Source organism: Podarcis cretensis (genome assembly GCF_951804945.1).
Source record: "Podarcis cretensis genome assembly, chromosome: 5".
NCBI lineage: Eukaryota > Metazoa > Chordata > Lepidosauria > Squamata > Lacertidae > Podarcis > Podarcis cretensis.
Window position 1 is genome coordinate 86,016,945 of NC_137174.1, and position 21,441 is coordinate 86,038,385.

The 21,441-nt window shown below is 44.9% G+C and overlaps 1 protein-coding gene and 1 pseudogene across 9 annotated transcripts in view; one reads left to right on the forward strand and one right to left on the reverse strand.

Annotated features, from left to right (window-relative positions):
* The window catches only part of LOC307216882 (uncharacterized protein), a 227,054-nt gene that overhangs the window by 176,864 nt on the left and 28,749 nt on the right, over positions 1-21,441 (forward strand). For all 8 annotated transcript variants that reach the window (XR_013839358.1, XM_079977576.1, XM_079977581.1 and 5 more), the window contains 3 exons: positions 3,774-3,905; positions 6,004-6,132; positions 14,370-14,498. Coding sequence is in view for 7 of the 8 variants with exons in the window: in XM_079977576.1 (XP_079833702.1) it covers positions 3,774-3,905; positions 6,004-6,132; positions 14,370-14,498 (390 nt within the window). In the remaining variant the exon portion in view is untranslated. The remainder of the gene's footprint in view (positions 1-3,773; positions 3,906-6,003; positions 6,133-14,369; positions 14,499-21,441) is intronic.
* LOC307217185 (acyl-CoA-binding protein pseudogene) lies at positions 4,662-5,177 on the reverse strand (annotated as a pseudogene). Its single transcript has one exon. The product of its transcript is annotated as an acyl-CoA-binding protein pseudogene (transcript).

Here is a 21,441-nt window from a genome sequence, read left to right on the forward strand (position 1 = left end):
AGGTAAACGGCGTTTCCGTGCACTACTCTGGTTCGCCAGAAGTGGCTTAGTCATGCTGGCCACATGACCCAGAAGCTGTATGCCGGCTCCCTCGGCCAATAAAGCGAGATGAGCGCCGCAACCCCAGAGTCGACCACAACGGGACCTAATGGTCAGGGGTCCCTTTACCCTTTATCAAGGGCCATGAGCTGTAATGGCTATACACCTGTTCCAGGTTCAAAGGCAGTGTGCCATTGGACATCAGTTACTGGGGAGTAAGAATGAGAGAAGGCCGCTGTGGGAAACAGACTGCTGGGGAGTAAATCTACCATCGACTTATTCTTCCATTCTTATAATACCTTGGCGTACGGAAAATGGTTGCGAAAGAACAACTCATGGCAAAAGGCCCTTTCACTGGCAGCTGCAGTGGACAGAAGAAAATGTGGCCATCACAGATATCCTTCTAGAGGCCAGTTCATGGAGGAAAACCCTCGTAGAATCATAAAATTGTAACATTGGAGGGAACACCAAAGGTCATCTAATCTAGCCCCCTGCAATGCAGGAATCTCAGCTAAAGCCTCCAACCTTTTTATTTTAGTCACAGTGTTCTGTGTGTGATGCTCAGTGCTATTTTTCTAGAAAAAGAGGTGTCACAAACACCTCCCTCACTCTCTCAGTAGTGCTACCTGAGAGGTGCTGGAACTGAGTTCTGGCTGAAAAAAAGCCCTGGTGTTGCAACACACCTACATGAGGGGGGATAATAGAATGGATTTTAATAGTGGGTGCATTTGGAACTAAGCACAGTCTGAATATTTGCAGGGCCTACTGACTTACTCCCACACAATGGACCCTTTCTCCTCTCTTTCTCAGAGAGGGCCGCAACAGTGATTTTAACAGATGTTCTTCCTTTAATCACCTCCTAACAAAAAATGCTGGCAACGCACCCAGTGCAGACTTGTGCATGTTCATTCACTCGTCACTTCTTCTGTGTTCTTTGGGGCTTGCTCCTTAGTGAGGCAATTTTGTGTTTTTTTTTTCAAAATAATATTTATTAAAATTTTCAAGAGTTACAAAAAGCAAAAGTAAAAGCAATAACACCATACCATACCAAACAAAAACAAAACAACACATCACAACAAGAAAAAACAACAACACACAACTAATCTTCCCAACTTATTTTTCATTCACTTATTTCCTTGACCTCCTCACACCTCCCTTTTTTGTATTCTAATTCGATTATCTATTTCAGCAAATCCTTTCCATCTTTTCCAATTTTTGTTCTGTAATTTATCTCAATATAATGTAACTTTACTTTCCCTCCTTTCACCAATTTTTTTTAACCTTATTTTAACATTAAAACTAAAATACTTGTATATGTTTAACTCCTTATAACATTTCTGCTAAATCCATAAAATATCAATCCACCATTTTTCTATCACTCATTAATTTTGCGATATTTCTATATATAAACTTTAAGTTTTCCAATCTTCTTCCATCAACTCCTCTCCCTGGTTTCGGATTCTGCCAGTCCTTTCCGTCAATTCCATATAGTCCATCAGCCTGGAGATCTTATGTCCGAGGCTCTTAACTCTTTTCCAGGTCCCTTCTGCAGATCTTCTTCATATTCTTTAATGCTAGAGAGCAAGTCTCAAGAGAACTCCATCCTAACATTACTTTTATTCCTTCTGGACAGTTCAGCCAAATTTCCATAGTTGAAGCTAGGGTCTATACAGTGTTTCAGGACGTATTTCAAGATTCCTCCAAATCCAAAGGCCCCCAAAACTTCAATCTCCTTCAAATCCAAGTCCATGTCCCAAAATTCAATTAATCCCTGGATAGAGAGATCTTTCCAACTTTCCTTCTTCAGTCCAAGCCGGGATCCAATCCTCAAAATCTGGCTTTTTCTAGATTCAATCATAAAAGGCCTCAATTTATAGTCCTCAATTTGCTTCTGTAGAACTAAGGATCCCGCTTGTGTTATTTTAGGTTCAAAAACAGTGACTTTCTCCTTTTCCTCCACCATTTGTTCTGCCAAGGTAGGTTCCTGTGCCAGGTCCTGAATTATTTCTGTGTTGGTGCTCGCTTTTTGTCTCATATTAGTCACTTTCTGTTCCAAATTATCCATTTTAAAAGTCATGTCATCCATCTTTTTATGAATCTCTTCCAGCAAATAGTTTGTCTTGCATAATGCAGTCAAAATAACTTCTCCTATCAACATTTTGAATGGTCCAAGGTCAATCTCTGGTTCTCAGAATATTTATCTTGCAGCTGGAGACCTCCCAGTTACACTCCTATAACAATTTCAAAGGCTCCCTCTAGAGGGAAACAGTCTCCACTTGTATCAGTTCTTTCAAGCACAACTCAGGCAATAATCATAGTTTCAATTTTCAGTTACTTTTTCCTCCATTTTAAATGCAGAAGAGGACAATGGAAACAGTATCTTGCTCTTATTTTAGCTAGCTGTCAAATCCGTTCTGTCAATAAGCTTTCCCCAAGCGTCATCTGGCAGCCCGTTCCCAGGTTCAGAGCTGTGGTACTTTGATTTTCCTCTCACTCCTGCAGGCTTACTAGGTTCAAAATTTTCCCCCTCTTCACCTGCTTCCAAGGGGGGGTTGTATTTTTAACCGATGGAGATTTAATCCTTTATCAAAAGCTTTCAAAGACTTTAGCTTGTAACATTTTTGCTTCAGTCTATTTACAAAAGCGGAAGGCGGACTTCCTGTTTATGACCTTCCCGCTTCGGCGCCAAATTAAGGTACCTAAAGATCCAATTTTTCATTCTACTCGCAGGTAGTTGTTTAAAATCCAATTGTCCACAGGAAAAAAGTCAGCGCTCTCCAGCAACAGCAATGCGGCTTCACTCCGTGAAAGAAGCAGTCGATTCAGAGCACCGCGCTGCTCACCCCACGTCGCTCCGGATCCCCTAAACAGGGTTTCCCCACGAGTAGGGGAGACACAAAAGGTGCCAGCCGAATCCCAGGTTCACAGGCTTCTTCCGCCTGTGATTTCAGTGGGTCTCCGCCTTCGCCGTGGCGGTCAGACCCTGTTTTTCACGGAGTAAGTTCCTCCCGATCGGAGGAGCTCAGCCATTGCCGGAGGCGCCAACCCGGAAGTGACCATAGTGAAGCAATTTTGGATACATAGGAACCCGGCTACAACTGCCTTCTGCCTTGATGTTTCTGACATGAGGCTTAACTTCACAGCAACCTGCAGCTTGAGGGCCAATTGTCCACCTCGTTTCATGTTTCCCTGGGTGTGATTGCAGAAGCCCCCTGAAAGGGATCTGACATCTGGCAGGAGAGATATGTCCCTTCTCCAGCAGCCTACTGGGGGTTTGGGTTGGAAGGAGCGGGGTGGTTGGGAGAGAGGGGGAGATGGCAGAGAGAGAGAGGGAGAGAGAAAGATGGCAGAAAGATAAATGGGGTAGCAGAAAGTGAGGGAGCAAAAGGGGGAGGGAGGGAGGGAGGGAGGGAGGGAGGGAGGGAGGGGAGGGGAGGGGAGGGGAGGGGAGGGGAGGGGAGGGAAGGGAGGGAGGGAGGGAGGGAGGGAGGGAGGGAGGGAGGGAGGGAAGGAAGGAAGGAAAGAAGGAAGGAAGGAAGGAAGGAAGGAAGGAAGGAAGGAAGGAAGGAAGCCACCAAGCCACCCACTAGCTTCACCAGTCCCAGCCATATAGACCCTGACAAGGGAATGCTTCAGAGGGAAAGGTTCCCAATCCTTGCTTTATAGACTCCCAAACCCAGGAAGCCTTTGCTGTTGTTGCAGGCAGCCATATAACATTCTGTATTGTTTTTCAGCTTGTGGTTCTGGCTCCTGGGGACAGCTTTGTGGAAACTCCTGTGACTGCAGAAACAGTGATGGGAGCTGCAACCCGGTTACTGGCGTTTGCTTCTGCGAAGCAGGATACACTGGGAAGCGTTGTGAGCAGAGTAAGATGTTAAGCATGCCGAAGAGGAGAATTCTCAGAATAAAGGAGTGGGAACTGTTTTTCCTGTTGTGTGCTTATAGGAAAGGGTCCAGCTGGTAATTTTTTTTAAAAGATGTGGGGAAGTCCACTTGGGAGGACTCAGATTTCAACCTCTGTATAAGCATTTGCTTAAAATGTGTACTCCAAGAAGGAGTCTGTTTTCATAGTTGTTTGGAAGGAATAGCTAGCCTGACCATCAGACTTGATCAAAATGCTTAATTTTTTCATCCTCGGTTCCCCAGTGTACTCTTGGGCACTTAATGCCAGCATTTATCCATTTCTGTTCTTTTTATTTCTAGGCTGTATTTCAGGATAGGAACTTGGCATAGCCCTCATTAGCCTTCCCTATCTGGGTACTATTCAAAGGGTGTTGGACTCCATCTCCCATCAGCCCCAGCCGACATGGCTAATGGTCAGCAATGGTGGAAGTTGTAGTCCAAAACATCTGGAGGGAACTAGGTTAGGGAAGGCTGGCCCCTTTATTGCTTAGTATGGGCATTAAGATCAGCAACTGGAACCTGGTTAGTTCTGCTACAGCCTGATGATTATTGGCTTCTGGTAACACAGAGGTGGGCTTTTTCACTGTTGGCGGCAATGTTGTGGAAGGCCCTCTGTGCTGAAATGCAAGGGGCTCCATCAGTATTGGCATTCCACCATCTCTTGAAGACACTCCTGTTTAGACAAGTATTCCCTTCTACTTGGAGCCTCCTTATTTATTTTTATTTTTTGAAATTGATAGTGTTTATTATACAAACCATTAGAAGTAAATTTACACAGCTATTAATTATAGAAAGTGGCATCAAGTCTTGGCACTGCCATACTGTGTAACACAGTTTAAGTTAGTAGAGTAAGGCATGATTCTATTTTAAGGCGTGCAGGGATGGGGTTTATTGCATTCCATATTTTTTCCTTCAGCTCTTCCACTTTTTAAATATATGCTTCCATTGCATCTTCTTTGGACATTCCTTTCAAGGAATTCCAGGCATCCCACTTGGCCTTTGCCTTTGAAATCAAGCATCCCAGGATGGTCTGTATTTACATCTCCAAGTGTGGCCTGCTTGTAATGGCTGTAGATATCCAGCATTTCTTGATCTGTTGGTTGAGACTTCAGCTTCTTGACTTCTTCTGCAGCTTTTTCAAACTCTGCCTGTGCCATGGTTGCAGAAGCGCGCAGTGACCTCCTCCCGATGCAACAAAAGGGTGAACTGCACCCGTTCTTGGAATCTCCTTATTCAACTGTTCTAGTGTTTTGCAATTATGCGTGAATATTTTTTAGTTGATTTTATACTTGTAAATGGTTAAGATGCTACACTGGCATGATGTGATATGTAAAGTAATAAACAATCTCTATCCCTACATTTAGGAATGGAAAAACCTTTTTAGGGAAGTCTCTCAGGAGGCGGAGATACCCACCCAATTGTGCATTTTCTACCACATTGGCCCGAATACAAGCCACACCCACAAATAAGCTGCACCTTTAAAATTCAAGGGGGGGGGGGAGACAATACCTGAATATAAGCCTCTCTCTTAAAATTGGGTTACAAGCTGCGGTTGGTAGAATTTAACTCCGAGCCAATTTAAGCCTTTGATCTTGCAAGCCCCCAAAAGTTACCATACAATCGCTAAAATCGCAAACTGCTATTCAATTGCTACAATTCCACAGGCACTCAAGCTCGCAAATCGGCAGTAAAACACTTTTTTGTTCCCTTTTACCATATGTCTGTTTCAGCAGCGATATCGTAGAAGCCAATTTTTGTAAGGTTGAGAATATAAGCCGCACTTTAACTTTTCACGGTCGGAATTTGGGGGGAAAGTGCGGCTTATATTCAGGCCAATACGGTATTTTGCCTGGGCTCTCTCTCTGAATTGCAGTAGCCACAAAGATGCACAGTTATGCTCCATGCTTATTTGAAAATCAATTTCTGTAAAAGCAAATTATTATTCCCCCCGCCCTCCTCCTCCATGCACAGGTAGCCATTTAAACTGATCAAAGAAAAGCCAGGATTGATATCTGTGCCTGATTTTTGCCCGAATGCTTGTCTCTTGTTCTCTGTACACAGGATGCCCCAAGGGAACTTTTGGCCTAAGTTGTAAACATAGCTGCCAATGCAAAAATGGAGCGATCTGTGACCACATGAGCGGAGCCTGTACTTGTACAGCTGGCTGGATGGGAACCTTTTGTGAAAAAGGTATTTCTCGCTCCCTTCTCTGTCCTCCCCTCTGTCTCCTTCCTTCCTTCCTTCCTTCCTTTCTTTCTTTCTTTCTTTCTTTCTTTCTTTCTATATCAATGCGTTTCTCAACAGCGACGTTTTCTGCAGATTTTCAGTCTGTTGTAAAGATGTTATTGATTAGCTCAACAGCCTAGGATAATTTACCAGCTCAGTGATGTACTTGGTAAGACAAAACAGGCCCATTCTCTTAATGGTGGTTAAGAGGTCAGGATCACATCCCGGGATTGCGTGCAGAGCTCCTCCTTCCCTCCAGTTTTTACCATGGCAGCAAAACCTAAGTTAGCAGCAGCAAAAGAGAACCTTTATCGCCCCTTTTACCTGGATTGTTTAACTAGCTTCACACCCTGGTTAAGTGGAGATTTACCAGCAGTTTATATTAGCGCTGTCCTCCACAACAGATAAAATAGGAGTGGGCAGAGGAGATCCTGCAGAAAAGGAACAGACAATTCCATGGGCAGTAAAGAGACTAATTTAGCAACCCCATGCATCTATTTTATCGTAAGAAAGCCCCACTGAGTTCAAGGGCCTTTACCCCCAATTCATTCTACACAGGATTGCAGCTTGAGCCTCTTTGGCACTGTGGGTTAAACCACAGAGCCTAGGGCTTGCCGATCAGAAGGTCGGGGGTTCGAATCCCCACAATGGGGTGAGCTCCCGTTGCTCGGTCCCTGCTCCTGCCCATCTAGCAGTTCGAAAGCACGTCAAAGTGCAAGTAGATAAATAGGTACCACTCTGGCGGGAAGGTAAACGGCGTTTCCGTGCTCTGCTCTGGTTCGCCAGAAGTGGCTTAGTCATGCTGGCCACGTGACTCGGAAGCTGTACGCCGGCTCCCTCGGCCAATAAAGCAAGATAAGCGCCGCAACCCCAGAGTTGGTCACGACCAGACCTAATGGTCAGGGGTCCCTTTAACTTTACCTAACCTTTACAGAGTTATCCTTTAACAGTAGCTTCCACACTCATTCCCAAGAAGCTCAGCAGCAGTCAATGAGAAGATTGGCAGTGGCAGGCAAGCTTCTCTGAAAGACAGCTTGCCACAATTACCTGTCTTCCCTTGAAATGCACAACAGGGTTGGGGGGGCTGTTTTCAGCCCAAAGGCTACATTGACAGCTGGGATAGCTCTGTCGGTGGAGCATGAGACTCTTAATCTCAGGGGCGTGGGTTCAAACACCACGTTGGCAAAAGAGTCCTGCATAGCAGGGGTTGGACTAGATGACCCCTGTGGTCCCTTCCAACTCTCTGATTCTTTGTTCTATATTTGCTTCTGGAGGCCATATGCCAGGGGTGAAAAGGGCCAGAATCAAAAGAGGGCGGAACAGCAGTACAGTAGGCTAATTTCTACACAGAATTGCACACCCCTCTGCACCTTCCACCCAGGATTCATGATCAGAATTCAAGGACACATTCCAGCCAGGCAAAAACACCCCAGCTGGGTAGGAAGTGGTGCTGATGAGAGGCATGGCCCAGGAAGAGATGGTGTGTTTGGGGAGCACAGTGTGGGAAAGCCTCTCCTCTTAACAGAGGGGAGGAGTTGTGAGCAGGAGCCGGTTCCTGTGTCGGCAGGGGGGCGTCTTCGGCCCCCTGTGTCAGCTTACCTAGCTGCCGCGCCACGCCCATGGGACAGCCAATAGGGCTGGCTTGGGGGCGGGGTTTAGCCTCGTTCAAGCGGCCGCAGCAGCTCTGTGTCCTCATTGTGCACCCAGAAGACAATGGATCATCCACCCACCCTCCCTTTAGGTCATACCTGTGTTTCTGACCTAGGGACGCAGGTGGCGCTGTGGGTTAAACCACAGAACCTAGGGCTTGTCGATCAGAAGGTCGGCGGTTTGAATCCCACAACAGGGTGAGCTCCCGTTGCTCGGTCCCTGCTCCTGCCAAACCTAGCAGTTCGAAAGCACGGCAGAGTGCAAGTACCGCTCCAGCGGGAAGGTAAACAGCGTTTCCATGCGCTGCTCTGGTTCGCCAGAAGTGGCTTAGTCATGCTGGACACATGACCCGGAAGCTGTACACTGGCTCCCTCAGCCAGTAAAGCGAGATGAGCACCGCAACCCTAGGGTCGGCCACGACTGGACCTAATGGTCAGGGGTCCCTTTAATTTACCTATGCTTCTGACCTTGCTATGGACTTTGGTTGGTTAGCCCATTAACCTTAAATATGTGTGTCCTTGTGTCTTATTTATCTCAAGCGGGTGGCGGGTCCTCGACTCACAAAGAGTCAAAAGAACACGGTAATAGAGAGCTGGAGAGCCCTTAGGTTTTCCAGCCCAGATGTAAAGCCACATGGAAGGGTTATGTCCTGCATCACAGTTCATACAGGGTTGTAGTGAGACCTAGCAAATGGCGTTGGGAATGGACACATCTATTAATGGTCTGTTGTTGCTTTTTCTGCATGTTTTACCCGGCGTCTGATTTCTGCATTAATCCACAGTTGTTGTTTTTAAAAAAACATTGCCTCAATGTACATATTTGAATACGTGGTTTTTTCTCTCTTTAATATACTAAAGCTGCCAAGAACTGGTGCCACAGCATTTGGAGAAGGACAAAATCTGCTGGAAAGCAAAGATATGATCCTCAGTAGGGGTCTGAGTATTGTGCATCGTAGCAAAAAAAATATTTTAAAAAATGCAGAGATTAAATTATTTGGAGCTTCCCTACCTGGCATCTGATGTGAACAGACTGTGAACTCTTAGGACCCCTGGCAGAATGTTCTGCAACTCAGTGGGACTCCGCAGAATACGCATAATAGTTCCTCAGTGGGGACGCTTGGGGAAGTAATTCTTTGCAAATTCTGATACAAAATTGACCCTATCTGTAGTTCCGCAGACTAATATGCAGAACCAGGCGTTGATATATCGTTGCAGTGCAATTCTTGGCTTTAAAAAGAAGTACCAAAATCATGTCAAAATGTGTATTTTAGAATATAACACACATGGAATTGCATGCTTTGCAAGAAAACACACTCCAAAGTGCAGATTTAAACACAAATTCTTTGCAGATAGATGTGGAAGCAGGATAGAGTATGTGCAAAGCATTTTAGAGAGTTCTAACTCCCACACTAAATCTATTGTTCTTGTTATGTTACTTTGTAAGGCAAGTACATAAGGAGAAATCAAATGCCTGTGTTTTAGTATCTGAGCAAATTGTAATTTTTGTGTGTGTACCTGTGGTGCCCTCTAGTGGAAACGAGGCCAATTTGCATCTTTGACGAAAAATACTCAGGCAGCTCTTTGTTTCCCCTGGGTTACAAAATAAATAAATCTTAACACCAGCAGCATCACAATAAACTTTATTCAGCTCAAGTGAAAAACGAAAAAGCAGTGAGCTAGCCTGCCTGTTCCTTATGGCCAGAGTTTTAAAAGACAGAGGGGAAAAATAAGTTGCTGGTAGGAATAAGGAAGAAATTTGTTTCATATCACATGCAAAGATGAGCTTACCTACTTTGGGATTTACAGATGCGGGGAGCAATTTCAGAAGGGACCAAATAGTTGGCACCCTCCTGTTTCAGCAGTCATATTCCTTTTTGGGGAACAAAATGAAGGAGAAGCCATAGGGTGCCACTGCCTGATTGTAGTGTAATGCTTAGAGCAGCCTTTCTCAAGCTGTGGGTCCCCAGATGTTGTTGAACTACAATTCCCATCACCCCTAGCTAGCAAGGCTAGAGTTCAGGGATGATGGGAGTTGTAGTCCAACAACATCTGGGGACCCACAGGTCGAGAACCGCTGGCTTAGAGTGTCAGACTAGGACTTGGAAGGCCAGGTTCAAATCCCCATTTAGCCATGTTGTTGTTGTTTAGTTGTTTAGTTGTGTCCGACTCTTCGTGACCCCATGGACCAGAGCACGCCAGGCACTCCTCTCTTCCACTGCCTCCCACAGTTTGGTCAGACTCATGTTCGTAGCTTTGAGAACACTGTCCAACCATCTCGTCCTCTGTCGCCCCCTTCTCCTTGTGCCCTCCATCTTTCCCAACTTCAGGGTCTTTTCCAGGGAGTCTTCTCTTCTCATGAGGTGGCCAAAGTATTGGAGCCTCAGCTTCAGGATCTGTCCTTCCAGTGAGCACTCAGGGCTGATTTCCTTAAGAATGGATAGGTTTGATCTTCTTGCAGTCCATGGGTCTCTCAGGAGTCTCCTCCAGCACCATAGTTCAAAAGCATCAATTCTTCGGCCTTCTTTATGGTCCAGCTCTCACTTCCATACATCACTACTGGGAAAACCATAGCTTTAACCAGGAGGGGGGAGGCTTTCTCACAACTTTTGGACTCTCCCCCCTCCTTTTATTCACCCTCAAAGATACACCATTGCCCAAGTCGTGACTGTCAGTGCTCAGATGCTGGACTCAGTGCAACCTCCTCTGAAGGAGGGGAGAAGCAGCTTCAGCTGCCCCTGGTAGTCAGTACCCCCTGAGGGATAGCTAGAGGCCATGCCTTCAGATGGCATCCCACCCAAAGATGCCTAAGGGACCCGGTGCCAGCTATCAGGACCCCCACCCCTGCTCTAGACTCTCCCTTGTTCTCAAGCAATCACAGAGACATTCCTCTCTCTTTTTTAGATTAATTTTATTTATTGAAAGTTCAAAAAGTACATAATTATATGTGCACTAAACATGGTAAGACATAAATAAGAGAGAGAGAAAGAAAAAGAGAAACAACCCATATAGAAAGGAAAATAAAGGGGGGAGGGGGGACCCAAAGCTGTATTTTACAAGGTTGTTATTGTACTTCATCAGATCTTAACCTGTTACAGTATTTGTAGGAACGGATTCCAAATATCATTGAATTTGTCCATGGCCGCATTTTTATTTTTCCAATTCATCAGTGTGTCTTTTTGCTGTGGTGAGGGCACAGAGAGTCCACTCGTATTGTCCTTTTGTAAGGTTCCATGTGCTGGGTATATAATTCAAGAGGAAATTTTGCTCTGTAAAAGTAAGGTTGTTCCGTACAGTTCTGTTGATAGTTTCAGTTACCTTCTGCCAAAAAGATTTCAATATAGGACAATGAAAAAATGTATGTTTTAGAGAAGCATTATCCTTTTTGCTTCTACGACAGATACCTTTAGATAGCCCCTTTTTAAATGAACGTAATAGGGTACAGTATATTCTAAATACTATTTTTTGTTGTATGAGCCTCAATTTAAGGTCCAGAGACACCATCACAGAGACATCCCTGTGCCCATTTGGCAGCCTGAGATCTCCCCTTCATTTGGAATACTTCTCTACATGTGCTCCAAATAATGATCCTGGACCTTCCTAAACAGATACAGAAAGAGGGAGAGGCACCAGGTCTATTTATTATTATTATACCACCCTATATCTGCAGGTCTCAGGGCACTTCACAGGATAAAATCAGAATATTAAACTGCAAAATACATAATCAAAACAAAAACAACCGCATAACGCCCCCCACACACATTTTAAGAAGGCATAGGATGTCAATCAACCAAAGGCCTGGTTAAAGAAGAATGTTTTTGCCTGGCACCTAAAGGTGTATAATGCAGGCACCAGGCAAAGCTCCCTGGGGAGAGCATTCCACAGACAGGGAACCACTGCAGAGAAGGCCCCGTTCTCGTGTTGCCACCCTCCGGACCTCTCGGGGAGGAGGTCTACCATAAAACTGCTCAGTGTTAGTGCAACAGCTCAGTGGAGAAGCACCTCAACTGGCTTTGTATACATAGTTCTGGCTACATGGCTACTATGAGACAGCTCCCATGCTAGTCCAAGGCTCTTGGCCGAAACTCTGTTGCTACAGGACACCTCTCTAGCTGGCCTAGGCTTTGTGTTCTGTGTATGTGTTTATTGTTGGCATACAATCAAGGAAATGGGGGCAATTGGCAGGCCCCCAACTGGCTCCAGCCCCCCGGCCGGTGTGCCAGACGATCTCCAGTCCTTGTTGCAGCATCTGCAACCCACAGCTTCAGAAACTGGGGCATGCAACTCAGCAGAGATAACGCGCAAACAGAAGTGGCAGGAGAGGTTGTGTAAGCATATTTACAAGCAGTTTATTCAGCATACATTAGGACTAAAGGAAAACATGTCTGATCCCCTTCGTGTCCAAAGCAAGACAGCTAAAGCAAAACCTGTCCACAAACGGAAGTTCCCAGCAAGCTGTGCTGGAGTGTAAACAGACATGTGACACACAACAGTCTCACGCCTGTCCCTTAAGGTGGAATAGAATATTCTAACATTTATATCCTGCCTTTCTCCCAAGTACTTAACTGTGATCTCCCACAACACATGGGGTGAATAGAAAAAGAGAGCCTAACTCCCCCTCCCCAAAATGTTTGGAGCAAGTAAGAAGATTTACCATATGGGAGCCTGTTAAGGTTGCCATGATTTCAACCAGCCACCGCAGCTATGCCATAAACAGGAGCTTTGATGTGTCAATGTTTGCAGGTTCTCTCCATGCAATTAAAAAAATCACCTGTTGATTTGTGCATATTAAGTTGCAGTTAAAGACACAGAAGCAGACCGCGATAGAGTGTTACTTGTTTTCTTTATTCTTTATTTAATATGGTTTTATTGATTTACAATATACAACAATTACAGAAAAAGAGAAAAAGATACAAAAGCAAAAAATCAACTCTCCGCACTTCAGGACGGATCAATTTAGTTAAGTCTGCCAAAGTCCAGTCTGTGATTTCAGTAGTTGCCATTCTTGAGGGTAATCAGTAAAGGATTTTATAAAAGGATGCCATATTTCAACAAAATCATCTACACCATTTGTATTATTCAGTGCATATAATCTCTTGGTTAATTTTTCTGATACAGCAATAGACCATATATTCTGTTTCCAATGAGAGATACACAGATCATAGGATCACAGAACTGTAGAATTGGAAGGTACCCCCAAAGCATCCATGACAGATGGCCATCTAAACCTCTGCTTAAAAACCTCCAAGGGAGGCTCTGAGGAAGATATTCCAGTCCTTTTCAATTGTATGCCATTAGTAGGTGTGCTGCTACCAAAAGAAAAGTAATTACCGTATTTTTTGCACCATAACACTCACTTTTTCCCTCCTAGAAAGTAAGGGGAAATGTCTGTGCGTGTTATGGAGGGAATGCCTACGGGTCGCGGGGGGGATCTGCTGCAGTCGTGAGCAGAGGATCCATGGTTCCCCTTCCTTCCCTCCTCCGTGGCTCACTTTGAAACAGCAAAGTGGGAGAAGAGCCGCTGAGTGGGGAGGAGAGAGGGACAGAGAGCCTGCTTCTTTAAAGGAGCAAAGCGGGAGAGGAGAGGAGCCGCTTACACAAGTGTAAGCGGCTCCTGTCTGGTTGATTCCTTTAAAGCAAGCAGGCTCTCTGTCCCTCTCTCCTCCCCACTCAGCTAGCTAAATAGCAGCAAAGTTTTTCAGCTCACTAAGCCGGGGATGAGCGGGAGGAGGGAGAAAAGCAGAGCCTGCTTGCTTTAAAGGAGCAAAGCGGGAGAGGAGAGGAGCCTTCTCCCCTTATACCCCTCTTCTTCATTATTAGCAGCATCCTTCTCCACCCACCCCACACATGCTCCTTGTCCCTTGAGTGCTTTTCCTTCCCTCCCCACTTAAAACGTGGTTACAAAGGATCCTCAGGACTTTTGCATTGGGCTACTCCAAACTCACTGTCAGATCACATGTCTGTGGCCACAGCATGAACCACAAAAATCATACATCCACTGTTTCATTTAGAATATTTTTTTTCTTGTTTTCCTCCTCTAAAAACTACGTGCGTGTTATGGTCGGGTGCGTGTTATAGAGCGAAAAATACGGTAGTTCTTCATAACAAAGGTCAGATTGCCCTTCTTTAAAAACAGCTAACAATTCCAAACGTGAGGTACAAACATTGTGGATTGGGTTGGAGTGCTGATCTCATTTGTGACCCATCAAGTGAAATGTCTGACTAGTGTATTGTGTTCAGTATGGTGGGTCATGACTGAATCAGTATCTGACTAGACGTTCCGTGCTATTCTTTCAGCAGCATAATTTTCTGGCTAGCATCAAATATGTTATTTATACATTTTCATGCTGAGGGAGGCCAGTTTTACAGTCCAAGCACCGCTTTGCCTCCGGTGCAAGAGACAGACTCTTGGATCAGCTCTTAACTAAAACGTAAATGTGTGCATTCCCCTGTTACTTCCTAAAAGCTCTGTTTTGGGGAAGGCGAATATTGCTTGCCAGATAGATAGATGTATACACAAATGAGTATCACCATCTCATCATTTTCCATCTTCAGCTTGTCCAGATGGCTTTTTTGGGCTGGACTGTCACCAGGTGTGCGACTGCAAGAATGGAGCTGTCTGCAATCACATCGATGGAACCTGCCAGTGCCTCCCTGGCTGGATTGGGCCCAGCTGTGAGCAAGGTTTGTATACTAATGAGAAAGCGTTTCTCTAAATCTCACCAAACTCATCCGTGTGTGCATACCAGATCTGTGTGCAGATGCAGATCTGTGCGTGCAGCGTGATTTATGCAGAATGATTGTTTGCATGCAAGCCCCATGATTATACATAATATTTTTCATGATTTTGGGGGGCATTCCCCTCCAAGAGCTCACCCGTGGAACCCCAAATCTTCATTTTTGTGCTCCTCTCAAGTTTAATAAGCATGCTGCTAGCTGCTGGGACGACGATGAGCAAGTTAATTTTGATGTGTATGTGCTGTTGCTTATGCGTGCATAAAACACTTGACAACAGCTGTAGAGTATATTTCTTCCTTTTTTACATAAATAAAAAATAGCAAGGGTTGATTCATAAGGTTATGATGATTCAATTATTGTATGATGATCTAGCTATTTGAAATTATTACCACATGTTGGCTGCAACAGTTGTCTCCTACATTTTGCTAATCCCCACATCCACAGGTTATCCAAATCTACTTCTATGGCAATAGAGGGGGTGGGGTCAATTGAACAGCAGATTCAATTCAATGTCCCTTGGCACATTGGCTTTGAAATCACAGTATGGTGGGATCTGAATGGAAATGGGTTGTGGGAAGGAATCTTGGATGCAAGCAACTCTTTAGGGATCATAGCAGATAGATCAGTTTCATAATCCAGTTCCACATGGATCCAACAGTGTGACGATTGTGCAAATCAATCTCTTCCATGGAAGATCTTTGTCTGAATTTATCATTTGATGTAGACAGAATGTAACAATAACACTTGTCTTCTGCAATAATTTGTTATGCTTATTCTGTTGATGCATTCTCTTGATGGACAAGTTTAGCTATGGCCTTTCCTATACAAAAAAAAAAAAACCCAACAATTAAGCATTTGCCATACATAAACAATGGAGAACAGCTGGATCCTCCAAGGTAAACATTGCTTGCAACTGAGGCACGATGCCCGCTGTAATGGTTGTAAGGGGGTTACTTGTGCTTAAATTGCCTTCGGTTTAGTTAGATTGCTATCCTAACCATGCTTAGGCTCACAGCTCGCCCTCTGTGACCTGTTAGTCACTTGCAGAATCCGTCAGTGGGCGTTTCTTGAACCTCTTCCAGCATAAAAGCTGTTTGACACCAAGTCTCCTCCTATGTTCCCTGCGCGGAACTCGTCTGCGCAAGTAAGGGGAAGGCAGGGGCGTGCCAGCGCTCTCTCCACTAGTTTCTGTTGAAGGGTCTTGGAGCCCTGTCTCCAATTCCTTCATCTCCCTCTCTCCTCTACTGGTGTTACGCTGAATTACTTCCCCCCTGCTGGTCCCCTCTCCGGCATCGCTCTGGAGCCCTGCCTCCGCCTCTCGCTCTGATGTCAGTTCCCTGACACCCGCCGAGTTGGTGTTGTGAGTCGGCTTGGCGTGTTTGGTTGCTGCTGTGTGCAAAACCCTTTCTGCCAGAACTTGCTTCTATCATTACAGAATATTCAACAAAGCCATTATGCCTCTGAGAAATAAGTGGATCAAGGGAAAGATTAAGGCTTACTACCCATCCTGTAGTAATAGCATGAGTTCTTGCAGGCCCAAACCAATGCACCTGATGTATTCATAATGGGTTTTGCAGCAAAAGGCACCAGCACTGTGCCATGCTAGCAAAAGCTCTGCACCCCTCCACAGCAACACCTACCGAGAAAAGATTATAATAAACTGGTCATGCTGTGCTCATTGGTGCCAGGCAAAACAAGTTTACATCCATTTTTTTTTTTTAGAAGATAATTCAGAGTAATAGATAGATTACATATAGACATGCAACCAAACGTGTCCCGTATCAGTCTATACAGTCACAGCAGGTGGCGGAACCTTCCGACAATTTGACTTCATCCCCAAAGGCACAATCCTCCACTTGTTCCTGAGACAGACGGATGCCAGCAACAATACAGAGATCGAGATAGATGATTACAGGTCCGTGATAGAAGAGCATGTGTTTTGCATGCAGAAGGTCCTGAATGCAGCTTTAGCAGCATCTCTAGTTAAAAGGAACAGGTAGCAAGGGATGTGAAAGACCTCTGAGATCCAAGAGAGCCACTGCCAGTCAGAATAGGCAGTATTGAGCTAGATGGACAAATGTTATAAGACAGTTTCTGGCATTTCTGTTTGCATTGAGTTTGTAATTAGCATTCTGAGTCCAAAGGGAGGTGTATGCACCAGGACTTTATTTTCATTTTTAATCCTCCTCCTAACTTATTCCTGAAGGTGGGGTAATGGACTGCTGGCAAAAGGAAACATCACTGTCTTCCCTCCCCTTGAACATCTATGTAGTCCAACCTTTATAATGGGTAGAAAACTGGATCTGGCTGGTAGGCCAGATCCTTAACTCCACACACAGCCGTGGGCCAAGTATCATGCCACCTTTCAATCACTTGCTGTCGCAGAGACATCAGGTGACACTTTGTCTATTTGCTTGTTTGGTTGCAAGTTGCTTTGGGTTGCTCTGGGCAATAGAAAGTGACTGAAAAGATTCAGTGAATGAATGAATGAATGAATGAATGAATGAATGAATGTTTGCCTGTATGTTTCCCAAGTTTAGTACCATATTTTTCACTCTATAAGACGCATCAGACCATAAGACTCACCTAGTTTTTGGAGGAGGAAAACAAGAACAAAAATATTCTGAATCCCAGAAGCCAGAACAGCAAGAGGGATCGGTGCGCAGTGAAAGCAGCAATCCCTCTTGCTGTTCTGGCTTCTGGGATAGCTGCACAGCCTACATTCGCTCCATAAGACGTACACACATTTCCCTTTACTTTTAGGAGGGGAAAAGTGAGACTTATAGAGCAAAAAATACGGTACTTTCCCAAGTGCTGACTATCAACTGATTAGTGGTGCCTGCAAAGCCCCTTCCATCTAAACCCTGCCTTTTCCTGACCCACATCTGACATCATATATGACATCAGGTCTTAGCATCATATAATTGGAGGGTTGGAAAGGGACCACGAGGGTCATCGAGTCCAACACCTTGCAATACAGGAATCTTTTTAGTCATGTAGGGAAGTTGCCAGAGCCCAACTACTTGGAATCAGTGCTGCCATCTTGGTTGCTCCCTGGTGCAAGGCCCACTTAAGACATCATCATTAAGGCATTATTGATGTCTGGGCTCCTTCAAGCAGAAGGGTGGGAATATAAATTCTATAAATAAATAAATATTGCCTCTGACTTCTCCAAGCTGTACACAAATAAATGTTCTACGTAAGCTGTAATATGATGGCTCAGGAGACCTGCCAGCTCTTTAAGTCAGTGAACCTCTTGCCCCAAATTGGCCATCTCTACACCACTTGCCCCAAGAAAGAGTAACAGCACCTTCCCTAGGCAAAGGTGTCCAAGGGCTCCCAAAAAACTGAAGCCAGCTTTGTAGATTGCAGAGCACAAATTCTCTTTCTTCGTATTCTCCATGTAACAGAAGCCATTATGTGGCCTTGTTTCCGAGCCTCCAACAGGTAACACTTAAGGATGTTGTCAGGTTTTCTTCCTTTGTGGTGAGGGCCGGAACCTCGCTTTTAAAAACCGTTCGACTTGAAAGCTCACCACAGCACACCACATTCTGCAGTTGCTCAGTGGACACTTTACTCTCATCATTTGTTAGCAGAGCTACTCAAGAGGAAGGTTCTTCACCTCTGTAGCTGCCCTCTAGGTTTGGTGAAATATGAGCCTATTGTGTTACCTTGTATAAGAACCCAGGCTGTTACCAAATCAGAACGGTGATAACTTTTCTTCAGTCACAGACCATTTGCTGTGACTTTCCAAACATTTGTGAAGTTAGCAATCAATCAGCTTAGTCTTTGACTGATGTTTCTGGACGATTTATTTCATTTTCTTTTTTTAAAAGGCCCTGCAAGCTTTGTTTCTACATATTAAGTTTAATTAAGAAACAAAACCCTTCATCTTAAGCCATGCCTGTCTCCTTCATCTTCCCACCAAAGTGTACTGTACTCATATCCAAAAGCCACTATTTGTCCTTGCATGATGGGACCATTAAAGCTTTCTGCACCACCTTTGATTTATTTTGTGCACTAGTTAAGGTGCCACAGTCTTTGCAACTTCGTTTGCCTCCGAGTTAAAGGGATAAGGTCAAACAACAATGCAAAGAAGGTAGCCCCCTTTGCCTCTTAGCTAAACAATGAATCATCGCTTTGATTTAAAGACTGGCCAGTAATGCCTTGTAATACACGGGTGACACTGCTGGTTTCTTCCAAAGGTTGCTATTAAAGCGGTCGGGTGATGGCTCGCTTCCAGTTCCTCTGGCAATGCACGACAACATCGTATTTATATGCAGGCCTCGCGGTGCCGGGTGATGGAGAGATCTTCTCCTAAGAGAGAAGTAAAAGGTTTGGAGGGGAGCGCAAGACTGGCGCATAATTGAGACAGAAATTGATTTGCTCTAAGACTTAATGCTATTAAAAGCCGCTGGCTTAGGGAGGCTGCTCGGCGTGAATGAAAAAGCTTTTCAAAATTATTGATAAGGGAGGATGCAACCCATCTGCTGAGAACTTGCCAGCAAGCGGGAATAAAATAAACGAGCCCCTTTTGCTCAGTTAGCAGGCAGAGGGCACCAGCACCTGCAGGGCGAGTCTGAAGCACCAAGGCAAACGGCTGCAACATTGATGAGCTTCACTCGTAGCCAGGGCTTACTTGCACTGAAGAATTCAGAAGGCGCGAAAATGGCTGATTCAGCTTTCGGGACAATAGAAGCCACTAATGCTTGTATCTGAGGCCAGGTTAGATGTTTTAAGAACATATATCCTCCTCTCCTTTTCCCCGTAGCCATGCTCTGGGGTTGTACTCTGTTCCCTGCAGTTTCATGTCCTTGGACAGCAGCTTGCTGGGGATGGGATGCTGTGATGTCGCATTTTGCGTTACTAGGTGCTGCCAGAGGAGAGTGAGCAGGATAGAGGGGGCTGCTGTATTCGACATCACCTGCATCACCCTTCTAACATCTGGTTCTGCTCTAAGATGTGTGTGTTTGCATGCACATGGGCTTGTATGCCTGTCTTAAATATCCACACCTGGCTTTTGCTTCACCACTAATAAGTGGTTAATTTCACTCTACCTCTTAGAGTGCTTCCAGACAAGTTCTGTGCTCTTCACACATGCAATAAAACATATGTGAACCACCTTGAGATCTATGGATGAAGGGTGGTATACAAAGTTAATAAATAAGAAAAGTAAAAATGCCCCCATTTTTTTTCTTACCCCTTTTTAATCCGGGTTTAGCCACCCCAGCCAAAAAGCTTTTAAAAAAAAGACAAGACAAAACACCCTATTGCCAGTCATTCATTTGCAGAATAGAAGAGTAGCACAAACTCTATAGGTTTGGTTGCCCATGCTGCTATTGTTCTGTCTTTGCAAACAATCTGTGTATTGACAAATCAGGCAGGTGGGTATTTTCCAATTCAGCACGCAGTGACCTTTACCGTGTGCATAGTTTTATTAACCTGTTTAATATTTTATACATAGGTAAAGGTAAAGGTACCCCTGCCCATACGGGCCAGTCTTGACAGACTCTGGGGTTGTGCGCCCATCTCACTTAAGAGGCCAGGGGCCAGCGCTGTCCGGAGACACTTCCGGGTCACGTGGCCAGCGTGACAAAGCTGCATCTGGCGAGCCAGAGCCGTACACGGAAACGCCGTTTACCTTCCCGCTGGTAAGCGGTCCCTATTTATCTACTTGCACCCGGAGGTGCTTTCGAACTGCTAGGTTGGCAGGCGCTGGGACCGAGCAGCGGGAGCGCACCCCGCCGCAGGGATTCGAACCGCCGACCTTTCAATCGGCAAGTCCTAGGCGCTGAGGCTTTAACCCACAGCGCCACCTGCGTCCCATATACATATCCATCCTTTAATCTGCATTAAAACACCATAATTATTACATAAACCAAATAAATGAAATACTGCTTAAATACAAGTGTGTTGCATTCAATTCAAAATATTACCAAAGTACCACTTGAATACAACACAATGATGCTTTGAATGAAACAATGGAGGAAAAGCCCTTTGCAATGACATCATTTATTTCTAAATGGGCATTAACTGGGAAAGGGGTATGTGCATGTGAGTGTTTTGATCAGTTTTCTTTTTTTAATTAGCACTAAAACACTTTTCTTGGAGTATATGTGCATGTGTGAAATGTCAGTTGCAGTGTTTTGTGCCTACTAAGCATGCCCAATCTTTATTGCGCTATTTTGGGTCCTGATTTTTAACAACTTTTTGTACTTCTGCAAACTTATGAGTTACATTGAGTGCGCTGATACCTCCCTCTTCCAGCTAGGTGCCCTTGGTTACTGTGCTGTTGGCACCCTGAGAGTGAATTCATCATTAGTTAGAGTGACAATGATGTTCCGCAGTTGGGGACCAGCATTTCAATAGGTTCCAGAGCTGAACTCTGGCCAGCAGCCTTGGATCAAAGTGAGTCAGTGATGGCTCAGTGCAACACAATGAAGATAGGTTTTCTTGCACATCCCTTTGGCAGAACCAGCTGTTCTTGTCTAGTACTCTAGAGGGCACCCAAAGGCATTTGTTCAGCTGTCTAAAGTACCAGAAGTTCTGCATCTGTCATGGCAGGCCTTGCTGGGTTGGGACATGGCCAGCAGGAAGTTCACCTGCCAGCCATGCCCAGAGGATGTGGAAGAGAAAGAACAGATGGCTCAAGCCAGCATCCTACATCTCATGCTGCAGAGCAGGGACATAAGCCAGAAAAATATAGAAAGGAAAACCTTAAATAGAAGTCAGGAACGCTCAGGATCTCTACCCCAGTCATAGATTTGTGACCTCAGACAATTGCTGTGTCTGTATTTTTTCTCTAATAGCCCCAAGCCATTGACCCAAGGAGAAAAATATGAGGTCAATGAAAGCAGGAGGAATCCTCCCCATTTTCGGACCCTTTCAT